Consider the following 27,961-nt stretch of genomic DNA (forward strand, 5'->3'; position numbering starts at 1 on the left):
GTGGTCAGTTAGTGTTCAGTCATCTCTACAGAAAGTCTTGAATAGCTCGTCAGTGTTTGACTGACGGGGGCGTGGGCCTGGGGCAGCACGGGCCACGCCTGAAGTCTGACTGGCCACGTCAGGTGCCACCTAATTATCCTAAAGTATGATTAGCCCAGTGAGGGGCAGGACATCAGTTTGAACCAGCTGTTTGACGAGTGTTTTTGAATGTGTATTGTTTTCTTTTGTATGTCGTCAACTTTTAAGTTCCAAGTCCTTTTTCACTGTTTTGGTAAAGTCATGCTATTCCAATGTGCGTGCGTGTGTGTGTGTGCATGCGTGTGTCCTCATGTATTACTCACGTTATGGGGACAAAAATCTGTTTACAGTCACATGTGGGGACTCACAGGCACATGTGGGGACAAAATACAGGTCGCCACAAGTTAAATCGTTACATTTTAGGGTGAAGACTAAGAATAGGGGTGCTGGTTAGGAAAGCTTAGGTTAGCTACAGGGTTAGGAGCAGGCAAATAGTGGTTATGGTTAGGGTAAGTCTCCAGGAAATGAATGTAAGTCTATGTAATGTCCCCACAGTGATGAAACCCCCCTTCATTTTTTTTTAAGATGTGATAAATTACTTTTGGAGGGAGTTATAATTTATTCAGACTGCAGTATTTTCATGCTAGGTGAGCTGTTTATGTACCTGCACAATCCTCTTTTTGCACTTCACGTGAGGGCTACACATCAAAGTGCAGCATTCTTTGCAAAAACTGTGCTCCTCTCAACCTCCCAAACCAGAGCAAATATTCCACCAGAGACGTTTCTGGTTGATCTAACTGATTACTTTCCTATTTTAACCTCTTTCTCTCTCTGCCACTTGTGTTTTGCAGTATCACCCTCTGTCTCTGTGCAACACGAGCGAGGATGAACGACAAGAGAGTGACTTTATCACCATTGTCAAACTGGAGCACAGGGTACCCCGCTGCCTGCCACTGCTCGATAAGGTACAGTCACACACACACACACACACACACACACACACACACCATTCAATATGCTTCATGCCTTTTTCCTCGGCTCCTCTGAGAAACTCCCCTCTCTGTGACCCCTTCCCCTCTCAGACATGGCAGCAGACAGATAAACCATCTTGCCATCTTGTCTTCTCTCCAGTACCTCTTCCGCTCTTGGATTTAGACTTTAAAGAGAAGATGGTTTTAGAGGGAATTATTTGGCAGGAGCTTAATGTTTTGTTCAGGACCGTGATCTTTCAGAGTGAAGGCTTGGACAGGAGGGGGTGGGCTTAGCTCAGCGCTGCAATGTAGCAAGTGGCAGTGAGCCCTGGCTTTGGATGTAAGGCTTTCAAGCCCCAGCTGTCACTGGTCCGATCCCAGCCAGCCAGAACCAGACACTCAGTGTTCTCCATTTCTGCTTCCCTCTAATATGAGCACAGCCAGAGCTCCATAGATTCCACCCACAATGCTTTAAATGTATGTGCGACTGCAATGGAGTTGACCTAAATCTCCCTTGTGTTTAAGTATTTTACCATACACACTGGCTGGCAAATCCTAACTTTAAAGTAGTGTGATTTAAAACTGTTGCTATTTTTTCCTCGTTTTTCAAGTGGTGACAAATTAGCAGGCAGGAGTATAGTTAGGCGACTGCCTTTTTTTAGCCTGTGTTTTCTTTTCCCCTAATTTAAAGCCATGTTTAGGAGCTCGCCCGCCGTGGCGACGATGTAGAGACATTCCCACACTTCCCCGCTCCTTTCTTCCTCCTCCTGTTGCTCCCTCAGTGGGAACCAAACCGAGCGGGCCAAAGGGGGGAGAGGAGGGGTGTCACTCAAGGCTGACTCCAGAAAACAGTTTTGATTAAAGCCTTAATGGCAACACTGTGTCTTCCCATAAACAAAACACGCTCTCTCCCTCATGCGAAAGCACCCTTGAACAAAGGGCTGTTGCTTCCGAGTGCTTTCTCCCTCCCTGCAGATCGCCTTTGAAATCAGGAGAACTGGGGGGGGGGGGGGGGGTCTTTCTTGTTGTTTTGGTCCTCTGGAAAGTATGTGATGCAATAAACTCCACTCCAGCCACCTGCATCCTTACTTCCTTAGCGAGATTCAAAGCTTTTGGTCGTGGTGGATTTATTGGGGATTCATCATGCAGCTGTTGAGGAGTTTGCTCGCGTCCTTTTGAAGAGGATGAATCAGATGGTTTGGGATGTGCGGTGCCGGGTCAGCCGTGGTCTCTGGATGGGACTTGTTTACAGTTTAGTCTGACTGTAACCCGCCCCGCTGATCTATAGATACTCTGACGGCCACAGAGGGTTCGTGTTGCACCACACACACTCAGAATAGACTGTAAACCAAACAAAGTGAAGCTGAAAACCTTGAAGGATAAGGTTTCATTGTTGTCCTTTGTTTTTATTTTGGTTTTCAGAGGCTCCTATCCTCAGCAACATCATGAACAAGGGAGATTCCTTTGCTGATTTGCTGTGATTTGTATAATTCTGCTTCGCTTAATGCAACTCACAGAATTCCTGAACAGCTTGAGAGTTAAAGCTCATTACCCAGGACGTCTGCACTGCACTTCAAGACATTATTTTGACAGTGCAGGACCTCTTCAGAGGTAGAGGGCATTATCAAACATGTCAAACCTTTTCTCCAGACGCTGTGATAAACAGCTGTGCATGAGGCCTCTAACCATCGCCCTCTCCTGGTGCACTCTGCACTACCACCACCTCTCACCCACATTCACATGACTGTATGAAACCAGCAGCTTTCTTCAGCAGACGTGTTGTCACCTCAGTGAACTTTGAAGTTGAAATCTTTTAGAATCCTGTAACGCTGAGAATTTTAGGACATTATTTTGCAGAATTCCTCAAAGAAATATTTTAGTAACTCCACAGGAAAATTAATTACGCTTCTTTTAAATTAAATTTAAAGGAATACTATTCTGATTTTTCTCATTGTATTTAGAAAATTGCCCTTTTTATCTAGATGAAAGCGTATAAAATCATTGGATAAGTTATTTGGATAAGTTATTTTTGCATGCAGCTCATTATGGTCTGTTTTTTTTTCTTCAATCTAAATTAATTGCTGTCAGCTCTCCCTTTTGAACTGATGAAAATCTGAAACCAAAAGTGTCCAAAAGGTGTCCAAATGTTCCCTTTGTGTGGTTATTTCCTACCCGTCTCTGCCTTAGATTCAGCTCTTTTCATGCAATTGCCTGAATCAAAACCCTCCACCGCTCCAGTGGTTTTGCATCATTACACAACACTACACCAGCAGGCTTCTCGTGTGGCTTTCTCTGCCAGCATGTTGTGCTAGAAGTGATCTGTCTGCTTTCCACTAGCTGGCCTGCTTTTTCTGTTTACACTGAAGCCCTGGAAAGGTTCTCAGGTCACAGAGCAACACATGACTCGACGGGAAAAAGCATGGCAGCAGAGCCAGGAGGGCTACTCTGCACTCCACACCAGGCTCATGATGTTCTGAGTAAATGCAGTCATCTTTGCTTTTGGAAACACTGAGCTAACTTTCTCCCACTCAAGCTGCAGCTCTGTGAATCACCATCAATAAGAATCCATGTTTTTTTTTCGAAAACGGCTTTTACAGTGATTGAGTCTTTGGCCCATGTCTGAACTTGTTGACTCTAATAGAAAGCCTTGCTTATTGATTCTGCTCCTCTCAGATGAAAAGGCTTTTGGCCTGATTGTGCACTAATCCTGTTTTCTTTAACTAGGGTTTAAATGTGCATGTGCCTCTCTCTCTCTCTCTCTCTCTCTCTCTCTCTCTCTGTGTGTGTGTGTGTGTGTGTGTGTGTGTGTGTGTGTGTGTGTGTGTGTGTGTGTGTGTGTGTGTGTGTGCATGTGCGTGTGTTTTATTGGATCACATTGCTTCAAGTGGGCCTTCCCAATTTTTTTCTCAAGCCAAAGAAAGGTGGCTACTTTGTGAGGAATCAGAGACTGTGTCAGTCACGGGGATCGAGAGGCAAATGTCATCAAAGGTGTGCGTCTCGTATTTGTAAGGTCATTATCGTACATGATTGTCAAATTGATTATGACGCCTCCATATAATTACTGGTTTCCATACTTCCGCATGCCGTGCTGCCTGACATTTCCTTTGATCATTCTTCATGGAGCTCATAATGTTAGCCTAGCCTCCTTGACAGAAATGGAATGGGCAACGTAACACAAACATTTGTCAGTATAATGCAGTGCAGATCAACATCAGCACAAACTACAGCCTCCAAAGGCACATGTCTAAAACTGAACCTTTTCACCTGTTTAGACTGCGTTCGCTTTAGCTGGATATACCTAATAAACTAGCAACTGAGTGTGTATATACAGTGTATCAGACAGGACAGGACAGGACACACACACACACACACACACACACACACACACACACACACACACACACACACACACACACACACACACACACACACACACACACGTTAGGTTTTCATCACTTTTGGGGACATTACATAGACCTCCGTTCATTTCCTGGAGCCTTACCCTAACCAGAACCAGAACCACTACTTGACTAACCTGAACCTTAACCCAAGTCTTCACTCTAAAATTGAATGACTTACATTATGGAGACTTGCGTTTTGTCTCCATAAGAGAGGCGAGTCCCCACGGTGGGACTGTGTAAACAGATTTATGTCCCAAACAACGTGAGTAATACATGGACACACACACACACACACACACACACACACACACACACACACACACACACACACACACACACACACACTCCGAGCCTGGACCAATCCCTGCCCTCACACACATTCATTTATTTATCATTTGTTTATCGTTTCTTGTATTGACATCAGCACTTTGTTTATTCTCTGACTGTCATGCTCTGTTTGTGTCACTGGGGAATGCGTCAGCACACAAAAACGCTCAAAATGTGTATTGTCTCGCATTGCACCAGAGTAAGCTTCAGGCTGATTTTTATCTGCAGTCCCTGCCATGAGTATGTATCATACGCACATACGCAAGTGCTTAGTGGGAAAAATAGAGAATACAGAAACGATGAAGCTTGTGTGAGAGTGAAAACAAAAATAAGAAAACAAAGAAAAATTAATGAGTTAGTGAAATATGAATTGACAGTTCAAATAAATTAAGTGTGAAATTATTTTACAAGTTAATTGGAAGTTGAGGGAAGAGATTTAGATTTCTATTTTACACTTTAACTGATAATTGAAGAGTGTAGATCAATTCAGTTCTATGTACATATTTTTCTAACCTTTCATTGTCAGTTTCAGGAAATATATTTAGTTATAGCATCAGTAACTAAAAAATGATTAACATTATGTTTACTTTTTCCAGAACAAGTCATAAAAACTAGTCCAAATGGTCAAATGTGTCTTCCAGTGTGGCCTAAATGTTGAGGCCAGGAAGAGAAGTCCCAGCGGCAGGAAGTGGTAGAAAACAAGGGAAGCCCGTTGAGGGAAGAGTAAATCATGGCCCTCATGACAATGTTTTTGTCTTCTCTTGTCTGATTGTCTGTCGGGGGTGACTCTGACCTCAGACTATTTCTGCCTGCTGGTTTTTTTAGCAAAGGCAGGGGCTGGAAGTGCGATGGCAGCTGCCTTTGGCTTCTTTTCTTTCAGTAGCCGAGTCCAACATCTCCAGTTCATCAGAGGCGAGTCAAGGAGGAGGAACACAGGGGAACATCTGGAAAAGGGGGAATATTTCAGCTTTTGAGAGTCAATGCAAAAAGCAGCAGGTACACAATGGACATTTTGGCGAGTATGAAATGCATCAGTGTTAGCAGACTTCTGGGTTTTGCTTTGATTTCGCTCCCAAGAAAATTCATTATTTGCTTGCCTGTGCCAGACAGTTGCATGGCCGTCTTCAAAGGGATAAACTATGACTTTCTGTTTCTTTCCTCTGTCAGTCAGAGTTGGACTCAGATGTTGCAACCTTTGCCATGCTTTGCTAATAGACCCGACCATGCACCTCACACCCTCTGCGTGCACCTTGGCTCGTCCTTTTTCATCTTTGAAGCGTTCAAAGGACACACACCACAGAAATCCTACTGTTTCCAGTATGAGATAAACTGCATAAAAAGTTTGAAAACCATGTGGAGACATTTCAAAATCTGTTTTTCAGTCTTCTGAGCAAAGGGCATAGGCCCTTTCTTCCTGTTATCCCGAGTGTCACATTCCCTCTCCTCCTTGTCAGGTTTACACTGCTATGATCATTTCATCTTGAATGCAACAGTTTCAAAAGTGATGTAGAAGCAGCTTTGGCCTTATCTTCTCAAGCCTCCCTTTCTATCAAGCAGCAGTATGAATGGGCTGCCTCATTACTGTGGCACAGTAATTCCTTCTCTCTTGAGAAACAAGACTAAGTAACCACGTTTGTGCCTGTTTGACCCTGACGGCACACTCTTTTCCCTCCCATTTCCTCTGTTGCTAAAGTTAGGCACCGTCATACTGCAGCTCACCATATCAATATGAAGATAACTCAGTAGGAAGTGCTCAGCTTTGAGTCCAGCAGCTTAATGACTGCCTTCTTTTCAGTCAGTGCACTCATCATGGCTCTTAACATACCCATGATTTCATTTGCAGTTTGATGATTTATTTAGTTTGAGACTAATATTGTTGTGGTCTAGGAGCTATTTTCCTCTGGCAGTGTCCGCTGTCTCTTGTTCCTTTCATGATGACGCAGATATTAAAAGGGAAAGCGCAGTCACAGGGTTTTTAATGAAGCTGAACAATGGACACCTTTGTCAGGCCTTCCCCTTATCCACCGTCCCACATGAGCAGAATCACAACCCCCAGCGTACAGTGTTAACACCAGCTGCAGGCTCCTTTCTTCCTGTGCTGTTGTGGCAGAGTTGGTGCTGGTGATTGTGGTATGTTTGTTTGGAATTGTGTCCACGCATGTGTGCTTAGTGCGTGTGTTCATGTGTAGTCATAGGGCTAAAAGATGAACACATTTGAAATGAAGCCTGGCGTGTACAGTACATCTGCCTGTAATGGGACAGCACAGTCATTTCCATACTACTGTTTACATCAATTTTTGAGCAATGTAAGTAAATATTATCTAACTTAAAATAACATAAATGATGCCTTAACTTAAAAAAAAAAAAAAATAATAATAATAATAATAATAATAATAATAATAATACATTTTATTTGGAGGTGCCTTTCAAGTCACCCAAGGTCACCTTACAGAAAATAAAAGCATAAAGTGCTTAAAGTGAGGAGGGTGTTGCAGTAGTCAATGCGGGACGTGACAAATGAGTGAACCACGATTTCGGTGCTGGATTGGGACAGTGATGGGCAGAGTCTGGAGAGTTGCGGAGGTGGAAGAATGCAGTCTGGGTGATGTTCTGCCACAGCTTATTCTATGAAAACAGACCTGCCTGCATTGTGTGTGTGAAGTAAAGACACTTCAGGTCAGCTCATCGTCGCCTTTGATATCAGTAAGGTTTGCTTTCAGACAACAGGTGGAATATTTGTTGTTTGCCAGGCTTTGTCCTCCCTTCAAACTTTGTTCTTGTCTATTGTGCACAGTCTGTGATGACTAATTCCTAGTAAAACAATGGCTCAGTGTCAGACAGGCTCCTCCTGACAGGCTGTGTCCTGTGCTCAGTCTGCACAGTTTCATGCCTCTTTTGCTTCACTATCAGGATATTACAGGCAGTTAAGTCCTATCTGATGTTAAGCCAGCTGGCGTGGCTCTATGTATGGCAGTTTTGGTTTGATCTGTTGCTTTGCCAGCCCACCACTTTGTTGAAGTGAAATGAAATGTTTTGCAGACATTCATGGTGGCCAGAGGATGAATCCTAAAGAGATTGGTCATCTAGCACCATCGTGTGATGACCCAATGTGCTGTGTAATCATCAATCGACCCTCCAAATGAAGTATGGCTTTTCTCCCTCATGCCTGAGTTCATTGGTCTGTTGGTCCATTTCAGTCTGATATCAAATCTACTGGTAATCTTGCATCAGAACTAGCCGACGGCCTCAGATTGCACCTGTTCTTGCTTCCCTCCACTGGCTTCCTGTAACATTCAGAATAAACTACAAGATCCTGTTGATTACTTATGGCTATGAATAACCTTGTCCCCTGTTATATTTCTGATGTCCTCAGACATCAGTCACATATTCCACCTCTTGACCACTCCAATCCTCTAATCTTTAAGCCTTTTATCCATTTTTCAACTGCAAAAACAAAAGGCGATCATGTCTCTGCTGCTTTAGCCTCAACACTCTGGGATCATCTTTCCCCATCCATCAGATTTGCTGAATCTTTGGACTGTTTCAAGCGTCTTCTCAAAACTCTTTTTATAAATGTCCATTCTGGGCTTTCTGTAGGAAGCACTTTCTAACTGTGTCTTAAAAAGTGCTGTATAAATAAAATTTAACGTACTAACTTACTTACTGTGGACCCATAACAAATATCTGATCACTGCATGAAGCCCATTTTGTCCAAAATGATGGGTCTTACACCTGCAATAGTAGATTTACCCAAAGATGAAACCACTCAGTTCCTGTATTTGTTTGTAATGTGTGTATTTGCAGCTGTTTTCTAAATGCTGCACATGTTGTCAAAATGATGAAGGGGTTTTCTTAATTTGGTCGTGTTTGCGCATGCTTTCTTAAATTGTACTGTGCTGAGCTGTCTCGGACTCCACACCTTCCACCTTTTCAGCGGTCAACTATAAAATTTTAGAGGATGACACTGCACTCTCACCCAGACTCTGCTCATTTCCAACCTAAAACGCTGTCATTTTGCTCTGTGCACCCGTACCTGTTCAATTCATTACTCAAGTGATGTACAGCGATGTGCAAATAATGTCATCCAAAGTGTTTTGAGGTCAACTCAACCTGGAGCAAAGTCTGAGAGTGCAAATCAGGCGGCATTATGGATGTAGATGAAGTAACTGCTGTGTTAGAAGTCCAAGGACAGGAAAACAGGGTGATAAGTCTTCTGCTCTCGTCTCACACACACACACACACACACACACACACACACACACACACACACACACACACACACACACACACACACACACACACAGGAGAGCACATTCCCATGGGACTCAGCCAAAGAATACTTTGGACAAGGAAGAGCCCTGAGCAACAGGAATGTCATTCAAGTTCCAGCCACCAAAATGAACCTCAAGTCGCTGCTTGTTGACCTCAGCTTGTCTGTGAGGGCTTGTGCACAATTTCAGGAAGATTTACTGCTCATTGGTTACAGATAGTTGCTGTATTCACACTGCTGTGTGCTGTTGATGCCGGTATCCTCCCTTTACCACCCGAGTGCATAGTTATTTGAGGGAAACCTGGTTTCTGCTGAGGTCACCACCTGGTGTGAATTCACAGACATAGTGGAATCTGTGGACGGGGGCAGGGCAGCGACTATACTGTACAGCAGTGTACCTTTAACACAAGCTCTGTGCGATGGAGGGGGATTAGCAAGCACAGGAACGAGCCTTTATCGCTGGGGGAGACCTTTCACAGAGAGCTTGGCTTTGTGAGCGGCCCAACAATGAGAGGAATACTTCAGGTTTCCCTCCTCAATGGGAAAGTGCATTCCTCACTTCAAAAACAAGTGGTGTGCTTTGCATTTCGCAGTCATGTGTGGTTTTTGGAACGGCGGCTTTCTTTCCGAGGAGAATTGGAAAACAAGCAGTGAATTCAATTAGTCTGTTCAGGTGAGCAGGTGGGATAGAAAAGGACAGCGTGGTTACAGAAATCTCAGGGGACGGATGGAATCAGGTCCTCTTGTCTCACGGTGGGGTGGGAAAGTGGGTTGGGCTGCTTGGTGAGATATGTTTGACCTTTGGAGCAGTGAGGTGAGTCTTCACAAAGATATGTGGAGGAGGAATTAGAGGTTAAATCAGCTTAATGCCAAGGGGAGGCTTGTCAAATCCATCTCTCCATCACCTCCTTTCTTTTTTTACCACTGACGAGATTTTGGACGAAAGCACATCTGACCACTGCATTCCTGCCATGCTTTTACAACACAACACTCCCTGGTTCGTGTTAGTTAGTTAGTGTATGAATAATCAATCACACAGTTCAACCCGCAGGTGAGCAGGAGTAATTTGAACTGCAGGTCTTCAGGTTTACAGGATCACAACACAGTGAGGCTGAAACTCTGAGGTTACATTGCCCTGCAGGTCACAGCTTAACAGATGTCACCTTGACCTGCAGCATTGTTGTCGTTCAGCTCAGTTCAGCGCTGTCATCACTCCACCCAATGAGGTATGAGTGATCTGCAGGGGGTCTGCTCCTCCGCTGCGATCTCTCCACTCATCCTGTCACCTTAAATAGGTGGAAAATTCTCTGGCCTCAAGGTGCGTACGTTACTCCCGCGGCATCTGTCGGGATGTTTTCGGCGTAACTCACCCTGGCCGTGGCTGCAGCTCTCATCCACACGTCTCGTCCTCGCTCGGTTTCTTGCCAGCGTTGCTAAGCTAAACATTGACTCTGAGCTGATGACGCGGAGCTGTCCTCCCCACAGGTACATAAAATCTGGAAGATGTTTTGTTTGCTTTGAGAGCTGGTGTTTTCAGATGCTGGCTCTCTTTTCCCAGCGACTGGAGATTAGCAGCTTGTTGCTCCCCCTCTCTCACTTTTCTGCTCTTCCCTTTTCCTGCTCCTCACTGAAATGACACACGGGTTGTGTACAGGCTCTGCATAGCTACTGTAGTCATGTTGAGCGGACACGGTCTTCTCTGATGCTGCAGTCCAATTTGAACTTGTCGACAGCATCGCCACAAAACTTTTCTACTCAAACAGTGAGATGTCTACAGTGCCGCTCGGTGGGAAGTACATCTCCAAAATAGACACTGCTGGAATATCACCTGCGTGTGTGTGGATTGTACAAATATGTCCCTCTTAACAAATTTGTTTGTTCAGTGCTGCTTAACAAGCTAATATTTTCTCCAGAGTCTATTTTTCCTGCAAAAAAGCCAAGAAAACCCCACTGTTTCCAAAGCAGTTTCACTCGTCACACACATTTCCTCTCCACATTTTAAAACAGGGAAAAATGGACAGGTCCTTTGCACATCAAATTCCAAGGAATTTAGTGGAATCAACTAATCTTTTAGAGTAAATTTCAAGTTAAAATTAAAATCACTAGTTTTAGTTTTCAGACCTTTTGAGAACCAAACATGACCTCACTGTGGACCAACAAAATCGAGACAATGACGGTGAGAGCAGTGCTAACAGCAACAATAGTTAGCATCGTAGTCCTTTTTCTGTTAACACCTCTCCTTGAACGAGGCGAGAGCAGCCTCGCGTGCAGTCTTTGTATTAACTTTGAGTGGCTTCAGCAGAATTCAGCAGAATGAATTCTTGCTATAGTGTCTTGTGTGAAGAACAGACTCTACAAACTGAGAACCTGGAAAGCAAATCTGTAACATTTGTCTCTGTGACAGAGCAGTTGACTGAACCTCATACCTTACCTTTATTGAACCTGCTGTCTGAAATGCAGTCTGCTGGTTTTTCATTTTCACGAGACAACTTTGAGCTAATTATTCAACTTAACATCATTTAACATTGTCAAAGCAGCAAGGAAGCATTTAAGTTAGATTAAGGTGAAATGTTAATAATGATTTGAATACGAATGAAGCCACGTTATTTCACAAACATTTGTATATTTGTGATTGTGCACACACGCACACACACACATATATGAACATGCATTTGCCGATGCGAGCGTCTCTTCACCGCTCGCTGCTTATCTGCTCCCTGAGGGCGAATGCGCCACCCTCTTACAGGACTGCTTCCGGTATTTGAGAATGCAAAGCGTTTGCGTCTCAAGGCGTTCATATTAGGGCGGCACATCTCTCACTTGTCACTTCAAAGGCAGCGTGCGGGGTCAGGGTTTCATCAGGCTGTCATCGGCGCAGACGATCGGTAAAAAATGCCGCCCTAAAAATAGAACGCCATGTCATGCTTGTAAAGCCTGACAGAGCCCAGATGATACAATTCTGTGCCAAATGGCTGTTATTAAAATGCCTCCATTGCAACGGGTTGAGAGGGACACCTCCAGCTGGCTGCAAGAGGGGAGGGAGGGGGGTCCTGGTGTGTCTGGTTGTAGATGGAGGTGAGGTGTGGAGGGATGCACAAAGAGCTGGGACAGATTTTGAGTGTTGGAGGTTTAATCACAGACACAGTGTTTGTTCACTTCCTTATCAACTCAGATTTTTGGCATTGCTGGTAGGAGTTCATTCTTCATTCTCAGTCTGCCCGCAGAGCTGAAGATGTTTTCCCACACGGGGGTGGCAAATAGAATCATATGATGAGTGCTTAAGGGCCCTGCAGTTACAACTGTACTGTATCGCTGCCTCTCCCTGATGAATGAGGCGTGCAGAGGGCAGTAACTTATTATTACTTCAGTATTAGTCCTTTGATCTTCCAGCAGTTTGAATCCTGGAGATTTCTAGAGGGGTGGCTTGTCAAAATAGCTTTGCAAATGGAATCGGGCCTGGTCTTGCCCCGGCTATGGGGAGAGGAGGCCTGAAGGTGTACAGAGGCACCAGTGTGCAGGAAAACCCAACTACAGAGGCATCACACTGCAGTCTCATGGACCTTTGGTGTCCTAGTGTCTGAATGCATCAAAGAAATCATTCATTATTTTATATTTGTAACTAATCTGTGGTGATTTTGGTTTGGGTCATCAGCAAGAAGAGTGCTAATTCTTGCCTACTGTAGGATAAATTAAAAAAAAGAGAGAAAGGTCAGTTTTGTCTTCACAGACTGCATCAAAAATCAGGCCCTGAATGCGAGGCTGTGCCCTCGAATCCCTGCTCGAGAGCCACGATAAAACAGGAGATGTCGTTCTCAGCCAGGACATTCCTCCATTAATGACAAAGGCGACTGGTAAGCCTCATGGTGAAACATGAAGAGGGAGAAGAGAAGGGAACAGAAAGCAGGAGAGAGTCAGGGAGGTGGAGAGGTGAATGGGTTGATTCAGAGGAGTGGCAGGTGAGGCCAGAGGGCGACCCACACCAGCACTGTCTGTCTAGTGCGTCAAGGTCAGGTCTACCGGGTCAGGAGCAGCACTGTTGACAGGAAAATGTGTTGCTTTGATTTGACTCTCTCAGGTCTTTCGCCTTGCTTCTGCAGTCCCTCTCTGCTGCTCACACTCCCCCCCCGTTTACCTGCCTAATTCTCTTTCCACCCTCCCATCCTCCATCGGTTCGTCTGGCACATCCCAGTTCTCATTGTGCAGGCTGAGCCGCTGGCCCTCTTTAAGATCTGCATTAGAATGTTGTTTTTATATAGCAGCAAGCGGAGGCATGTGGAGTCTCTTTTGAACTGCTCGGCAAACAGATGGAGGTTTTCACGCTGCCTTTATGAGATTAAGTGAAACATTCCCATAAAAAAAAGACATTTCCCCGTGTCCCTCTGTCTTCTGTCTTCGTCTCTTTTACTTTCTCTGTTTTTGTGGCACGCCTCAGGCTTGGGCAAGGGCACGATGCTGCTGAAAGTGAAGTGGAAAGTAGACAGGTTTGTGTTACCAATAACTACTTCCCCAGGCAAGCAGGCAAGGGCTAAGCATCTCCCAGATGTTTAGAGCAAACCAGCAAACAGGTCTTGTGAGTCCGACACGGCAGGCGAAGGGAGTGAGTTCTTGTTTCTCCTCTGCAGTATGAACCTGTTTAACTCTGACTCAGGTAGGTTAGTGCCAAGTGCCCCCCTCCCATCTGGCTTTTAGCAGGGGTTTGACAAAACAGATTCACGGGGCAGACAGTGTGGCTCTACAGTATGTAATTCACTGGGATACAATGAGACTATTTAGACTCAGATTGGGGTAAAGGCCTAATAGCCATCAAGCATGCAGAATTTGGAATTTTGTGGGTTTTGTAATATTAACCCACAAGAAAAGTGTTTCAGAGGCCACATGGGAATCAGAAAGTGGGGAGCGGTCAGTGGAGGCATCCATGGCCCCCAGAGGATGCATCCTGCTAACGTTGGTGATCCCCTGACTTTTCCTCTAGAGCCATCATGAGGTTCGCATTTGTGGTTTTGAGTGAAATGTCTCAGCCATGAAATTTCCCTAAGTGTACGTCAGCGTATATAAAAATATATGTAGATGTGTCTTCTTTTCTTAAACAAACGCCCCACCGACTTCACTGAAATGTGATTTGCACTGATCTACAGTAGTTGTGCAGTGGCGTCTCATATGAGACGTCTCATACCACAGATGTACGGCACCAAACTTGTGTTATTTGAAATCACAGTCATGCATTTTTTTTTCTAACTTTATTTATGTCTAGGTTTACCTCATCTACAGACAGTGTGTGTGTTCAGTTATCACTGTGCTGGCTGTGTGTGTGTGTGTGTGTGTGTGTGTGTGTGTGTGTGTGTGTGTGTGTGTGTGTGTGTGTGTGTGTGTGTGTGTGGATGTGTGTTCGCTCTGCAGAAAGACACGGCTTACTGCACGGCCTGTTCCAAGAAGGAATTCCTGGAGGCTTACAAGAGCTGTTGAATGAGATGGAGGGCTCAGGGCAGGAATGATGGGAGGGAAGGAGAGGAGGGAGGCTGCTCTACACTGTAGGAGGCTTGTCAGGCTCTCACTTACAGGCCTGATTAAATAACAGGATGCTTTATAAAAACAAGAACATTATCTGCCTCTTAAAAGGCCAGGAAAGGCCCTCTAATTGGCTTCCCCTGAGTCTCTGTGTTGCCGCCCATCAGTGAGAGAAAAAGTCCTCTGCCATGCTACAAACTGAGAGAAATTACCAGGACACTTTCTCTCTCTCCTCTAGTTATACTCTCATCAGCACTGCAGGAATGTATCGACATACTGATACCAAGCCTACAAAAAGGGGGTCTTTTTCCACTCAAAGGAGGATTATTCCTACCTGAATCTCTTGATTGAGTGCGATACAAACAATAAAGAGATAGTGGCTCCTCTGTGAGATTAGACGCTGTCTCATGTGGCAACTTTCACAGCTGAGGTTTTTCTTAAAAGGCCCTCTAGACGTTTGGAGGGGTGAGAAGAAAGCGTCAGAGGTGGGTGTAGGTATGTTTGCGTTCCCTGCTAGATCAGAAGAGTCCATACATCCAGGGAACCAACCTCTCTTTCTCAGTGTGTAACCTAGGTTTACTTAATTATACTTATTACAGCCAAGTACTGCTCATTAAAGTATATCATGATTGTCACAGATATAATTAATTTTAGAACTATTACACATGCTTACACAGCTTTAGTTAATTGTAGAGACTGTTCAGTGGAGCACTCGTCAGTGTTGTTAATGCACCGTTGGACTGAAAATGTCAAAAAATACATTATTATGATTCACTGTCATCAGCTGTAGTAGTACACCTGATTACCAAAGCTAAGCACAGTGTTGCAGTGAATCACTCACTGCTACTTGACATTGGTGTTTTCTAATGTGTCCATGCCGTCAATGCTAAAAAAAAAAAAAAAAAAAAAAAAAACTCCATTCAAGACAGCTGTCCCATTAGAGGCAACACGTTTCATATTATTTACCATTTTCACACATCAAAGTCAAGAAGAAGTTTAGTGATATCAAACTTTGTGAGGCTTCAACGTTAGCTTTCACAATAGAGGGCTAGCATGTGTAGACAATTACAGATTTGATCTTGAAGTAAAGATATTATATTCCACTACTTCTGTAGCCATGCATGTGAAATGAGTGATGGTAACCTGTTATTTGCACAGACATGCAGGCTCACATTGTTACTGTGCTGTGCTTTTGCAAATTTTGTACAGTATACTAAAGGTAAACTGAGTAGTCGAACAACTTTTTTGATCAATTTATTTATTAAGCAATAAAGCAAAGAGAATATTTTCTGATCTTCATGCTAATAAACTGAATATCTTTTGAAAGACATTTTAAGATGTCAATATGGGCTTGTGGAACTTGTAATAGGCATTTTTTGCCAGTTTTATTTACTGACATTCTGTTAGCGATGAATTGCTAAATCAGGAAAATAAACAGAAAATTATTAATCAACTATTTAAATTAGTTGCGACCATATAATGCCATAATTATCCCTGCCAAATTATATTTTTGGTGTTGTGAGCAGGATTATGGAAGAACTACAGGCTCAGTTTTCATGAAGCTTGGTGGAAGAGTGCAGCATTGGCCAAAGAGGAACCTTTTAACTTTTGGAGAAGATCCAAATCGGATTCATGAATTACTTTCGTTAATGTTGCAAGCGTTTGGTCCCGGTGGACTAAACGCCATACATCTTATAATCAGCAGATGGTCGTAAGGTTCAGCAGTGAAACAATGGCCCAATGTGATTGTCTTCAGTTGACTCCATACCACAACATATTTGCATATCATAGAGTGGACCATTGGCAGAGTTCTCCGCTCTCCAAGTGCCCTTCTTGTTTTAACATGTTTTGTGTAGAATTGTGTAGACAGTAGCACCACCCAGTGGTAGTATTGTACAAGGCACTCTGGCAGACATCAATGCATGTTGCATGTATGATGTTTTCTCTCCTATTTCATACTGCCTGTTTCCTATGTGTAGTACACACAGTATGTAGTGTAATACATATTTAAGCCTGGATAGCGAGGGGTGCTAGCGCCGTTTGGTCGGGTGGAAAAATGATCCAGCTGGGTTAAAAACAATAGTTGTGCTTATGTCCTTATTTGCTTGCAGTGTTACATGAGAAGATTGATACCACTCTCACGCCTGCGTGTTAAATCTGAAGCAGCGACCAGGAGACGGGCAGCCGTGCACAAACCGAACCAAAAGCTGTTTTCTGAGGGGGTTAACTTCTACACTTTGTTTCTTGTACAGATTAAATGAACAAGATGAACAACAATATACATGCTAATTAATGAGCTTTCCAGGTGGTGGTTGACCTTTTACCTTTCAACTGCTGCCTGCTTTCAGTCTTTTGTACGGTTAAGTAGTCCATCTCTTGGCTCTAGCTTCACATTTTTTCATGCAAATATGGAATGGTATAGATCTCTGTTTTCACTCTTCAAGAGATGATCCCTTGAAGGAGCAGCACATTACAGTGGCTGCTGATGAGCCTTTTAAACTCGTAGTCTTACCTTCTATTCTTCTTGACATGTTTACGGGCTGTTAACGCTCTCAGTGCCAGGGAATGGGGCTGGCTGGGTTTAAAGAGTGAAATGGGAGGTCACATGGTGGCGTGTGTGATCCAGTCGGGCCTCTCGGCTCCGTCGTCACGGCTGTCACCGGCAGGTTCATCATTCTCATCTGCCCCCCAGGCTGTAGGCGCTCCCTGCCTGCTGCTTTGATGTTTCGAGGATGTGTTTAGCAAGCGATAGTGTATCAGATGACATTGGTCTTTCTCTGTCACCTTGCGCTTTGCATTTCAAATCTGTGTCACAGTGTAGCCTGGGCCTGCTAATGAGAGGGGGCGAGAGACAAGGGAAGTGCAGAGGGAAAGACAGAGGGCAGGCTGAGCTTCAATACTGTGAGTTCTGACCTCTCTTACCTTCAGACAGGCAGATCGGGTTCATCATTTTTTCCAGTGTCTCTCCTCTGCACCAGAAAGGTGGCCAAGCCCAGGTTCTGGATTTAGTCTTGTGTGTGTGTGTGTGTGTGTGTGTGTGTGTGTGTGTGTGTGTGTGTGTGTGTGTGTGTGTGTGTGTGTGTGTGTGTGTGTGTGTGTGTGTGTGTGTGTGTGTGTGTGTGTGTGTGCCACGATGAATGGGCGGTAGAAGTAGGAGGAGGAGTGTGTGTGTGTGATTCAGGCCCACCCCCTCAGGCTCAATACTTTTCCTGAGAGCGTAGAATCTGTTCACCTGCCCTGACATGCCTCACCCCCCCCACTCCTCTTCATACATTACTCGCCCCCCTCCAGCGGCCCCACATCAAAGTACCCTGTGAGTAATGGATACCCAGCAGGGCCACACCCTTCCCTCCTCCAACCAGCTCAACTGCCGCTCAGCCAGTGGCGAGTACCCAGCAATCACACAGCAAAGACACATACAGCAATTATTCACACACAATTAGACAAATATACAGCTTCAAAGCGAGGTAGACGATATTTAAAGCAAAGCTGTTTTGATGTAATTTACCAAACTATTTCAACAAGTGTGCCAGGAAACAAAACAATGAAAGCAGAAGGAATGTAGCTGCTGGGGGAATTGAGAGCGACCTGTCTCTCATCTCATGCTGCTTATTGTGTTCTTTGCAAATTCATTATCTAATAACTATTTGTGAATTACACATGTTGGAGTCTATATTTGTAGATGTTAATTTTGAGTTCTTCACACCATCCACAGCTGGTAAAGAGTAAGAGTAAAGAGTAATGCCTCCAGTCCATTTGGACATTTGTTTGGATCATTCCACAGGTAAACAGGTTGATTGGTAACAGGTGATAGCATCATGATTGGGTATGAAAGGGGCATCCTGGAAAGGCTCAGTGGTTCACAAGCAAGGATGGAGCGAGCTTCACCACTTTGTGAACACATGATTGGATAAAGGAGATTACTACATGATTGATTGCATTCTGTTTTTATTTACGGTTTATACAGCATCCCAACTTTTTTGGAATCAGGGTTGTGGAGTGAGTCGGTTAGACATTTAAATTCCTAAATGAATACATAAATGCAGCTGAAGTAGTCATGTTTATTTCACATTGTTAATCACCTTGGTGATCTCCTGATTTGTCATCTAGCGTCAGGCCAAAATTGAAATTGTTCAGTACTTTGGTTTTATAACCAAATATTAAGCTCGGAGCACCATAGCCTCACAGAGCAGCTAGCACGGCTTCAGACTCACTTGCCTTATTTAATAATTAGCTTTAAAGCTGCTTCCATTTCACATTTTGTCACTTCGACCTAACCCTGCTCCTCCACATAGCGAATGCTGAAGCGACTGAGCCACCCATCAGACAGATCATTTTTATGTGTATGCTCTCATTATGTCAGACGTAAACTGATAAATCTCAAAAGTGTCTGTGGAGTCCTTTAATGAATCATCTCCTGCTGCTGGTTGACAGGAGCGTGCGCTGCTTTAAATTGGATGCTCAGTTAAACACAATGTCCACAACGTCAACTCAGACTGCACCTGTTTTCAATGCCACTTTACTTCCCCACTCCCACCCCCAGCCCTCACCCCCGCCTGCTCCTCATTTAGCCATGCGGCATGTCCCAGTGCCTCAGTAATGGTTCCAGTGTGCCGGGCCAGTCAGGAGAAATGACAGAGCGCAGAGCCGGCCTCAGACCTGTAGGCCCAGAGCTCTGTACTCTGTCATTAGACACTTTAATGCAGCAGCACCACAGCCTGCTCGCCTCACTCCTCTCCCTCCCTCCTGCTCTGTCCTTCTCTTTTTTCATTACCTCTTTCACTCTCACTCTTTATTCCCACACATATTATTCCATGGTATAATTTACTCATGCAGTGAATGCTGTGGATAGTCACGCTGGGAAAAGAGAAGTCAGGCTGAGTTAAATAGAGTTTAGTGCCGTGTTTTAAAGAGGCAGGAAGGGTTATCAGAGACTGAGGAAACGCAGCATCAACGGGTTTATGGCAGAGTGTGGTGGTGTGTAATTCATGGTAATAAAGATTTTCACTATAAGGATAGCCATGCTCACTAATTAGCTTAAGTTGAGGTTGAGATGTCTTACTTGCTGGTTGTGCTGTTAAAAATGTCAAAATTTAGTCATAGCTTTATTTTTTTATGTTAAAGGGCAACAAATGTTCTTGTTTTTGGAAAAACTGATGTCAATTCAAAACAGTCCTTTTCTTCTTACGAGTGCTCTGTCTTGCTTTATTCTGTCTTGTTTTATGCTGAAACTAATTTCTAGAGAAATTCCTGACACAGGGGGAATGCCAGCCTCTTCTGGAACAAGTCAAATTATCTCACTCCATGGGCGGATTGTTTTTCATGTTACTGCTATATGAAAGAGAAAGGATGACTCAGTAGGAGAATACATGACTTGCTCAGCCAGATATTTTGTTGCTGAGAGCTCCCTGCTGCAGGTGACTGTCTGTAAAGATCTGACTGTCCCTGCAGACTTCAATAAAGTCTGCTGTCAAAAGTCAAAGGTTATGAAGCTGCTGGGTCACACTTGGACTCTGAATATAGTTCCGTAATCAAAGATCTTCATCTAATATAGCAGATGTTTCTCCATGGCAGGACTGAAAGTGTCTACGTGCAATATCCTCATTATTGCCCTCTCCGGTGTGTCGGAACATGGCTGCAGATGAAGGGAATTGGCCCGCTGGATTGAGTTAGCCTGGCTATGCCATCCGCACCACATTAAACCCATGACAAACACTGAGACGTTAACAGACACAGCGATCTTGTCAGGCGACGGAAAAACCTTGGCACATCCCTTATATGAAATGAAGACATCAGGGCAGCGTAGTTTGTTTCTGCCCCGCTGAGAACACACTGTGATGCCAGGCCTGGTTCACAGACCACACTTTTCCAAGGATGTAAACAAACAGCGCTGGCTGGCCCAGAGCAGGCCACCCAATGCTATGAGAGAGGAGATCACTGGCTGGATCAGGCGTGGCCAATACTGCAGCCAAGTGCCACTCATGCTGGGGTGGAACATCGATTCTTCATCGGTTTGTTTGTGTGAATCATTTTCTCCGGTCGGCTCCGTAGGTATTGAATTATGAGATCACGGCAGCTTTGAAATTATTCTGATGACATAGGTTTTTGTTTTTGGAAACATGAGGTCATGTTGGTGAGTTTTGGTGCAGGATATGAGGTATTCTCTGGGACTCCACTGATTTTACACATCAAAGTCTGTTTCCAGCCTGTTGTGGCTCCACGCAGAGCTGTGTGAAGTCTGATAAATTGCTATAAAATAATGTTGAGAAAAGCTTGAAAATTTAAAAAAAATGTGGGAGTGGGGAATTAGAAAGAAGCGAGGACACCACCAGACCTCCATGGCCCGCTCCTCATCTCTGCTCGAGGCCACATTAGCTGCTGCTTATGTTACACACCTGACTCTGTGATGGGCCTGTTGGTGGTCGAGTTATAGTGTGTGATGTAGGTACCAGGATTTGGAAGGTACTGTGACTTTAACATTTTCAGAGTCTCCGCTCTGAATGAATGAATGATGGCTGAATTCCATTTCGCTACTCCAGCATCCTGGTATTGTCCATGCTGGCTCACTGTCACACCGAATAGAATGGAGCCATTGTTAATGTTATTAATGACACCTGTGCTGTGAAAAAGGCCTGCAGGCAAGCTTAGGCTGAATTATCATTTCTCATAGTGTGTTTGCATTTTTCTCTTATGGTCGGTCACCATATCTTTCTGCTCCGCCATGTTTGCCCACACGATCCGTCACAAACCCATCGCTGTTAAAAGTAGAAGCAGACTATTGTGGCGTGTGCGTTGTTTGTTAGTTTTTCAGTGATGACGTCTTCTCTGTGTAACTATGTGAACCGCAGTCATTTCCGATACTGCAGTTGTTTTCACTCAAATGCCAAATAGTGTTTAATCACATGTGTCAAGTTGCACCTCGTGCAGATGGGTGTTTACCCAACCACAGCGATGTCTGTTTCAGTTCCGACCATACCAAACGTGGAGATGTCGAAACTCCTGCGCTGGCAGTCTTTTTAACTGTCTTGTTAGCGTCAGAGCTGCTTTTCATTGCACCATTAAAGGTTAAATATATCTCCTATTAATCATGCAATGAGATCTCTCAGGCCTCTTCCGGGTGTGCGGCTTCGTGGAGGCGTACGGCCTGACGACCACACTGCTTCTAATACTGAGATATAATAAGACCACAGCAGGAGGCATTGGAGGAAGATGTTATGATATATTCTTGAACTGTAGGAGACTATTTGAAATGTCTCAACTGCTTGTGTGTGTGTGTGTGTGTGTGTGTGTGTGTGTGTGTGTGTGTGTGTGTGTGTGTGTGTGTGTGTGTGTGTGTGTGTGTGCGCGTGTGTGTGCCTGACCACAAGACTGGGCATTTATTACCACGATTAAAGGACGTATGGGCTCAGTTCAGCGCAAGAACTTTTGAACCCCAGGTAAAGCAAATTCCCACATGTCAGAGATCCAGCTTTTTTTTCTTCCTCCTACTGCATGTGACCGCACCCCATTTAAGCCCATGCACGTACTACAATTACTGTTCTGATGAAACAGGGGAAAGGCTGTTGCACCAGAGCTGGAAGCCAGATCAAAGGGGGATATGTTAACTCTTTATTTGACCTCTTCCTGACCGTCAATCCGTTGGCCTCTGGGTGCCTCCAGCAGTTCTGTGGGACAATGTTGCTGACTCTCTGCACGCTTCAGTGTGCACAAACATACGCACATGTCATGCACACTCACACATGGACATTTTGTGTATACAAAAGAAACCTCTGTCTCTTCCTTGTCATGCATTGACTTTCTCCTTTTGAAGTGTTAAAAAGTCATAGACGCCGCCACTCCACAAAAGAAGTTTCTCATTAACTTGATTAATGGATCAACTGAGTGATGCTTGTACCTGCATTTCTTCGTAAATGTTTTGTGTGTGTGCGAGCACGCTTATTCCCGCCCTGGGCTGTGAGTAGGTTTGAAATCACTGTTTGGTGTTGTGTTTGACCTGGGTGATTAGGTGTTTAAACTTGTGTCTCCTCCTCATTAAGCGTTGGCAGATGCCAGACGCTTGAGAGCATGTGATGAGACATTGAAGAGACTACTATTTCTTTTCTCGCTGTCTTCTGGTGATGTTCGCGAAAGCATTTCTGGGCTCTTGCAGAGCAGGCTGGTAACAAGAGCAGCATTCAGAGCCAGTGCAGAAATTCCAACACGCAGAGCAGTGCAGGGTACACAAGACAGCGCTGCCTTAACCCAGACAACGTCATGGAGGAGCTGGTCAGAAGCAGTGGTCGCACATGCACAAAGAAACACACACGCACACACATACACACAATCTAGGCTCTCTACAGGTCAGCTAGCAAGCTGTCAGTGAACATCCATCATAACATCAACCTGCCAACACACACGAAAACGCTCATGATGAAGTAACTCTGTCTGAACACCATTTGTGTCTTGTGAAATGTGTAATCTGCAGTACATATGCAGTATATGTGAGTTCTGAAGAATAAGTAGATGAAATGTTCAACTCATAAACAACAAAATGAACATTTTGAACCTCTCAGGGGTTTTGCTGCTGCAGCTTTACTCTGATGGTGGATAATGTTAATTAATGTTAGCTAACTTTTGATAGATATTGTTATGTTCCTGACATTACTGGGTTAGCGCGCTAACCACTCAGCCACTCTTTGTACTTGTGCTGTTGTTTCACTGTTTTAACATTTACCATTACTCTGTAACTGCCATTTGTGCTTAACTTTTCAGTACACATTAAACATGCTCAGTAAACATTAACCAGGACCACTTCAGAGCAGGTTTAATCAGTATTTTTATAATAACGATGGACCACATGGCCTCTTGTATAAGAAAGGTGTCACTCATAGTGAAGAGGCCGGTGCTGTTACCCCACAGCTCTGCAAAGCTTTATGAAATCTGTCAGTTTATTGCTTTGATTTTAAAAGGAAATGAGTGAGCATTAATGAAAGTTAATAATATCAGTAATGCTGCTTACTTATTACGACAATGACAGCTGCCCCCATCCAGCTGTTACCTTGTGTTGGTTACTGCCTACATTGCCGCTGAGCATCTACCAGTCAGTAACTGGTACTCATAAGTTCACAGACGTGCCACCATCTTTTACTTTCAATATTCTTTTAGCCTTAAATGAAACAAATGGATCAGGGTGTCATTTTCAGAGCCTCGTTTGAATACAGAATGTCTCTTATTTGCATGTTTGGCTGGTCTGATGTCCCACACATTTTATTTCATGCAGTAGAACACCTTTTTCTTTCCTCTCAATCAAATAATCCTCCACTATTTCTTATGGCTGCACTGTCCAGCCTTAGAAAAATGTTTGGATGAGGCAGATTCATGCTAACACACTTTTTAGCCGGTGTGTGGCTTCCAGAGTCAGGTGGAAAAGTGGCAGGGGGAGCTTTACTTTGGTCTGTGCTGTGAGGGCTGGGGCTCAGTGCATGACTGCCATCTAGTGGTGGTTTAAGACACTAAACAGACCCACATGGTGGTCTGTGTTCATGTGAACTGTCCACTGGCCTCTGAAAGAGTGACGCTCTCTGTTGCTTTGGTGACAAGCTGTTCTGCTAAAGCTGTCATTTGGTCCATTATTCAGATGGCATAAGAATGTCCTGTTAATGTCCTACTTTGACACATTGCTATATATGTGTTTTGTTTTTAATTGTAGTCCCCTTTGTTGTGTCCTTCAGGCTCGCATGGCACTGGATAAAGGAGCTCAGGCTGTCATCTTTGATGTCAGTGATGATGCCAATGCTGCTGCTGAGGTGAGTGTGCAGACATCTATATTCATTTATAAAATGTCTGCAACGAAAAAGCACACAGAAACATCACATTCAGGTTTCTGTGTCTTTCTCTTCCTGCACAACCCAAACACACAGCTGCGAGAAACAGACTCCCTCCCTCGTCCTGTTGTGCTGGTGGAGGCGAAGGATGCTGAGGAGTTGATGGGTTTGGTCAACAAGAACGAGGAGGCCAAAGTTCGCATTGAGATCATGGTGGAGCCACCTAGATGGGTAAGCATACACACACACATGTCTGAGTCTCCTTTCATTGGCTGGGAGAGGAGGAACCCCTCTAGGAGAGAGCAGAGCAGAGGGCAAGTTGTGAGAAAGCTGGGGAAATTTCACATCAGCTGAGAGGCCACCTGAGGCTCTGCATTTAACGCTGTTTTTGTGTGAAATACATCAGACTGTATTGATGTAGGACTGGATGTTTGGATGCAAATGGACCCTCCAGTGTAGAGAGGAGAGGGCAGGAGACAGACGTGGGTCACGTTATCCATGAGCATGAACCCTGCATGAGTTCCCTCACACGTCTTCTTATACTGTAGGACATTTCGCAGATTTAAACGATCTGAAAGACCAAGTCATTCCTGTGTTATACTGCTGATGTGCTTGACTTTCATATGGCTTTCTCACAAGATTTCCTTGTTTCATTAAGTACTAAACACTTAAGTTTAAGATAAATAGTATCCTATGACATTATGTAATGCTTTGTCTACACATCTTCTTTTCCTTTTTCAGCCACATTATGATGTGGGGATCCTGCTCACCATTGTCTTAGCTATTCTGACCATTGTCCTAATCTTCGCTTTCCGCTACAAGTGCAAGTCCAACAGAACCTGGGTGAGTGACAGCAGAATCACTAGAAGTGTAGAGCTTTCAGAGACAAGGGTGTCAGTGGATCAGCTTCAGTTTGGATTCACAGCTCAGCCGCAAATCTTTATAAGGTTTTTCTAACCCTTGCTTCATGTGTGTGCAGGACTCTGTCCATCAACAGACCATGCGGGCCATTAGTCGATTGGAGACCAAAACCTACAGCTCCCAGGGCTGCTCAGGCTCTCAGCGCCACCGCGCCGCCTGGGGGTCAGCCAGCAGCTCCAACTCAAGCCCCGTCTGTGCGATCTGCCTAGAGGAGTTCCAAGATGGTCAGGTAAGAAGAGAATGAGGAAAATACTGTATCTGTAGATTTAATTCTCCTTATCAGCTATTTATCCTCAAATCGACCTCTATCACCTCTTCATCCCAGCATTTGAGGATCATCTCCTGTGCTCATGAGTTCCACAAAGACTGCGTTGACCCCTGGCTGCTGCAGCATCGCACCTGTCCCCTCTGCATGCACAACATCATGGGTGAGGAAAAGTATATCTCTAGTTAAGCTTTGGTGAAGAAGGTGCTGAATTTCATGAGTAAAGCTTCAGGCATGTTTGGCATGAATCTTTAGATTTTTAACCCCTTTTTGAATCTGAATATGATTGTGTTTATGAATAAAAGTTGCTGTTGTTACAACCCTGTATATCATATATGTATCTGTGTATTCTGACTGCTGCTGTGGTCCACAGGGACAGAGCGGCAGCTCCAGAGGAACAGACTGCAGCAGAGTTCAGAGCAAAGCCAAGGCTTCCTGCACGCTCAGCCTTACACCAGCCCACGCAACCACCCCTTCCCTCAGCATGCCATCCCCTTCTCTATGAGGCCCCACTATCCTCGTGGACCCTCTGGACCCTATCCCTCACTGGGCCACTACACTGGCTCTTCACCCAGGGACACCCAAACTCTACGTTTCCTCACCAGCAGGCCGCCTGGCTCCAGCTGTGGGTACCACCTTCCTGCAGAGGGTCCTGGGAGGCCCCACAGGCTTGGAGGTAACTGCAGGACCTCCACCCACCACTACACCCCCCGGCGGTCCTGCCACAACTATCGCTCATCCTGTCCTGCCCAGCGCAGTGCGTCAAGCTCAAGACTGCACCACGCAGCCTCCATCACACCACAGTCCCGCGGTGCACCGGCCCATAGCCGGCAGGATGAGGGCAGCTGCTCAGGTGGCAGCTACCGCACAGAACGCAGTGGATACTTGGCTGATGGGCCAGCAAGTGACTCTAGCTCAGGGCCGTGCCATGGCTCCTCCAGTGACTCAGTTCTCAATTGTACTGACGTGTCCCTGCAGGGGGTTTATGGCAGCTGGTCCACTTTCCGTAGCTCTCTAAGCAGTGACTATGATCCGTTTGTGTATTATGGGCCAGGTACTGGGCGCGCCCCCCACAGGAACAGCCTGGAGGCGTGTGCCCAGGCCCGGCCCAGGTCTCTGGATTCTGTGGTGAACAAAGCGGGCTGCCCAGAAGAACAGCCTCAGACTGTGTTCAACCATATCCACTACCACCGCCACAGACACCACCACTATGAGGAGGGGGAGCACAGCCAGGGCCCGAGCAGAGGCTCAGACGAGGAGCAGGGGGCCGCTGCTGCAGCGGCTGCACCTGCTGCTCTTGTCCTGGACAAAGACTCACCTATGTGCCCTCCAAAGCACAGCCCCTGCCAGTGCTCAAAGCCAGACCCCACAGATCGGCCCAGTCCCGGGGCAGAGTGTCAGGACCACGACCCCAGCAGCCCTAAAGGGGCTCCTGTCCTGGTGTCCCCAATACCCTTACAGCTTCAACCCCACTGTTGCCACCAGGGACATGGACACCCTCCCACTCCTCTTGGGCGAGTGGGTGGCTGTGTGCTTGATGGCCCCTCTGTTCGCTTCCACCAGAGCCTAGATCTGCAGGATGACCGTAGCATCCACATCCACTACGGTCAGGGCTCGGGCTTCTGCTGCTCTCCCCCTGAGCTGCACCCTGCTTTGCTCCCCGTGCCCCTCATTCTAGACTCTGGAGGTCTGGAGGACTGGCCTTGCTGTGCTGGGGCCCATGTTGTGTGGCAAAAGCGGGTGCAGCAGGCTCGGTCAGAGCCTCAGCTCCTGGGGCCTGGGACCTCTATGGACCGGCCACCCTGCAGACTCCACCATGGCCCTGCTGCTGACCGCAACACAGACATTTGTTTGTACTGCCAAACATTACACCACAATCAGGGTGGGTCTCTCACTTATTTATCAAGCTGTTTAGTCTTAAAGGGTAATCTTTGGGTGAAAAATACAAAAATGCTAACTGAAGCCATGGAGAAAGCTTGACTGATCCTTTCAGACCTGCATGATTTTTATTTTTATTTTATTTTATTTTTTTTTGCATTCGTTATATTTTGAAAGTGACTTGAGCTGTCTTTGTGTCCACAGGATCAGAAGAGGAGTCTGGTGTGTGAGAACTTGTTGCATCCCCAATTATCACGCTGCTACACGGGAGCCAGAATGGACAAGCCTCTCATTGGCTATCGTGCTCAGTCTTCCACATAATTAAGCCAGAAATGCCTTCTTTCAGAGGACTCCCCCAGCTCCCCCCAGGCTTCAAAGCTCACTTGCTGAAATGCTCTTTCAGATGAGTTAGATTGAGTTACTTACATTGTTAAGTGAAATTATTGTGATTAAATTATATAAAAAGTTTGGAGTAATGCAGGACCCTTCATAATATTGTATATCAGAATATGTTGAATGGTTTAAATGTTTTGGGGTTGCTGGGGAAATGACTCTACACCACAAAGGGGAAAAAGTTTTTTTCTCTGTTTCTCATTACCAAC

At 45.1% G+C, this 27,961-nt stretch overlaps 2 protein-coding genes across 2 annotated transcripts in view; one reads left to right on the forward strand and one right to left on the reverse strand.

The window, feature by feature from the left end:
* Nucleotides 1-27,961, reverse strand: part of vkorc1l1 (vitamin K epoxide reductase complex, subunit 1-like 1) — a 157,912-nt gene that overhangs the window by 20,780 nt on the left and 109,171 nt on the right. The gene's annotated exons all lie outside the window — the stretch shown is intronic.
* On the forward strand, nt 898-27,905 carry LOC139344362 (E3 ubiquitin-protein ligase RNF43). Its single transcript, XM_070982458.1, has 8 exons — nt 898-983; nt 24,203-24,277; nt 24,392-24,526; nt 25,037-25,138; nt 25,275-25,445; nt 25,542-25,644; nt 25,855-27,363; nt 27,564-27,905. Exons 2-8 carry the CDS (start codon nt 24,209-24,211, stop codon nt 27,587-27,589), a joined length of 2,115 nt encoding a protein of 704 aa, XP_070838559.1. The 5' UTR covers nt 898-983; nt 24,203-24,208; the 3' UTR covers nt 27,590-27,905.

This window comes from Chaetodon trifascialis, chromosome 16 (assembly GCF_039877785.1).
Source record: "Chaetodon trifascialis isolate fChaTrf1 chromosome 16, fChaTrf1.hap1, whole genome shotgun sequence".
Lineage (NCBI taxonomy): Eukaryota > Metazoa > Chordata > Actinopteri > Chaetodontiformes > Chaetodontidae > Chaetodon > Chaetodon trifascialis.

Coding starts and splice junctions, on each gene's coding strand:
- LOC139344362 (XM_070982458.1), top strand. CDS start 24,209: ATGGCACTGGATAAAGGAGCTCAGGCTGTCATCTTTGATGTCAGTGAT. Junction 25,139..25,274: donor GCAAGTCCAACAGAACCTGG/GTGAGTGACAGC, acceptor ATGTGTGTGCAG/GACTCTGTCCATCAACAGAC. Junction 25,446..25,541: donor AGGAGTTCCAAGATGGTCAG/GTAAGAAGAGAA, acceptor TCTTCATCCCAG/CATTTGAGGATCATCTCCTG.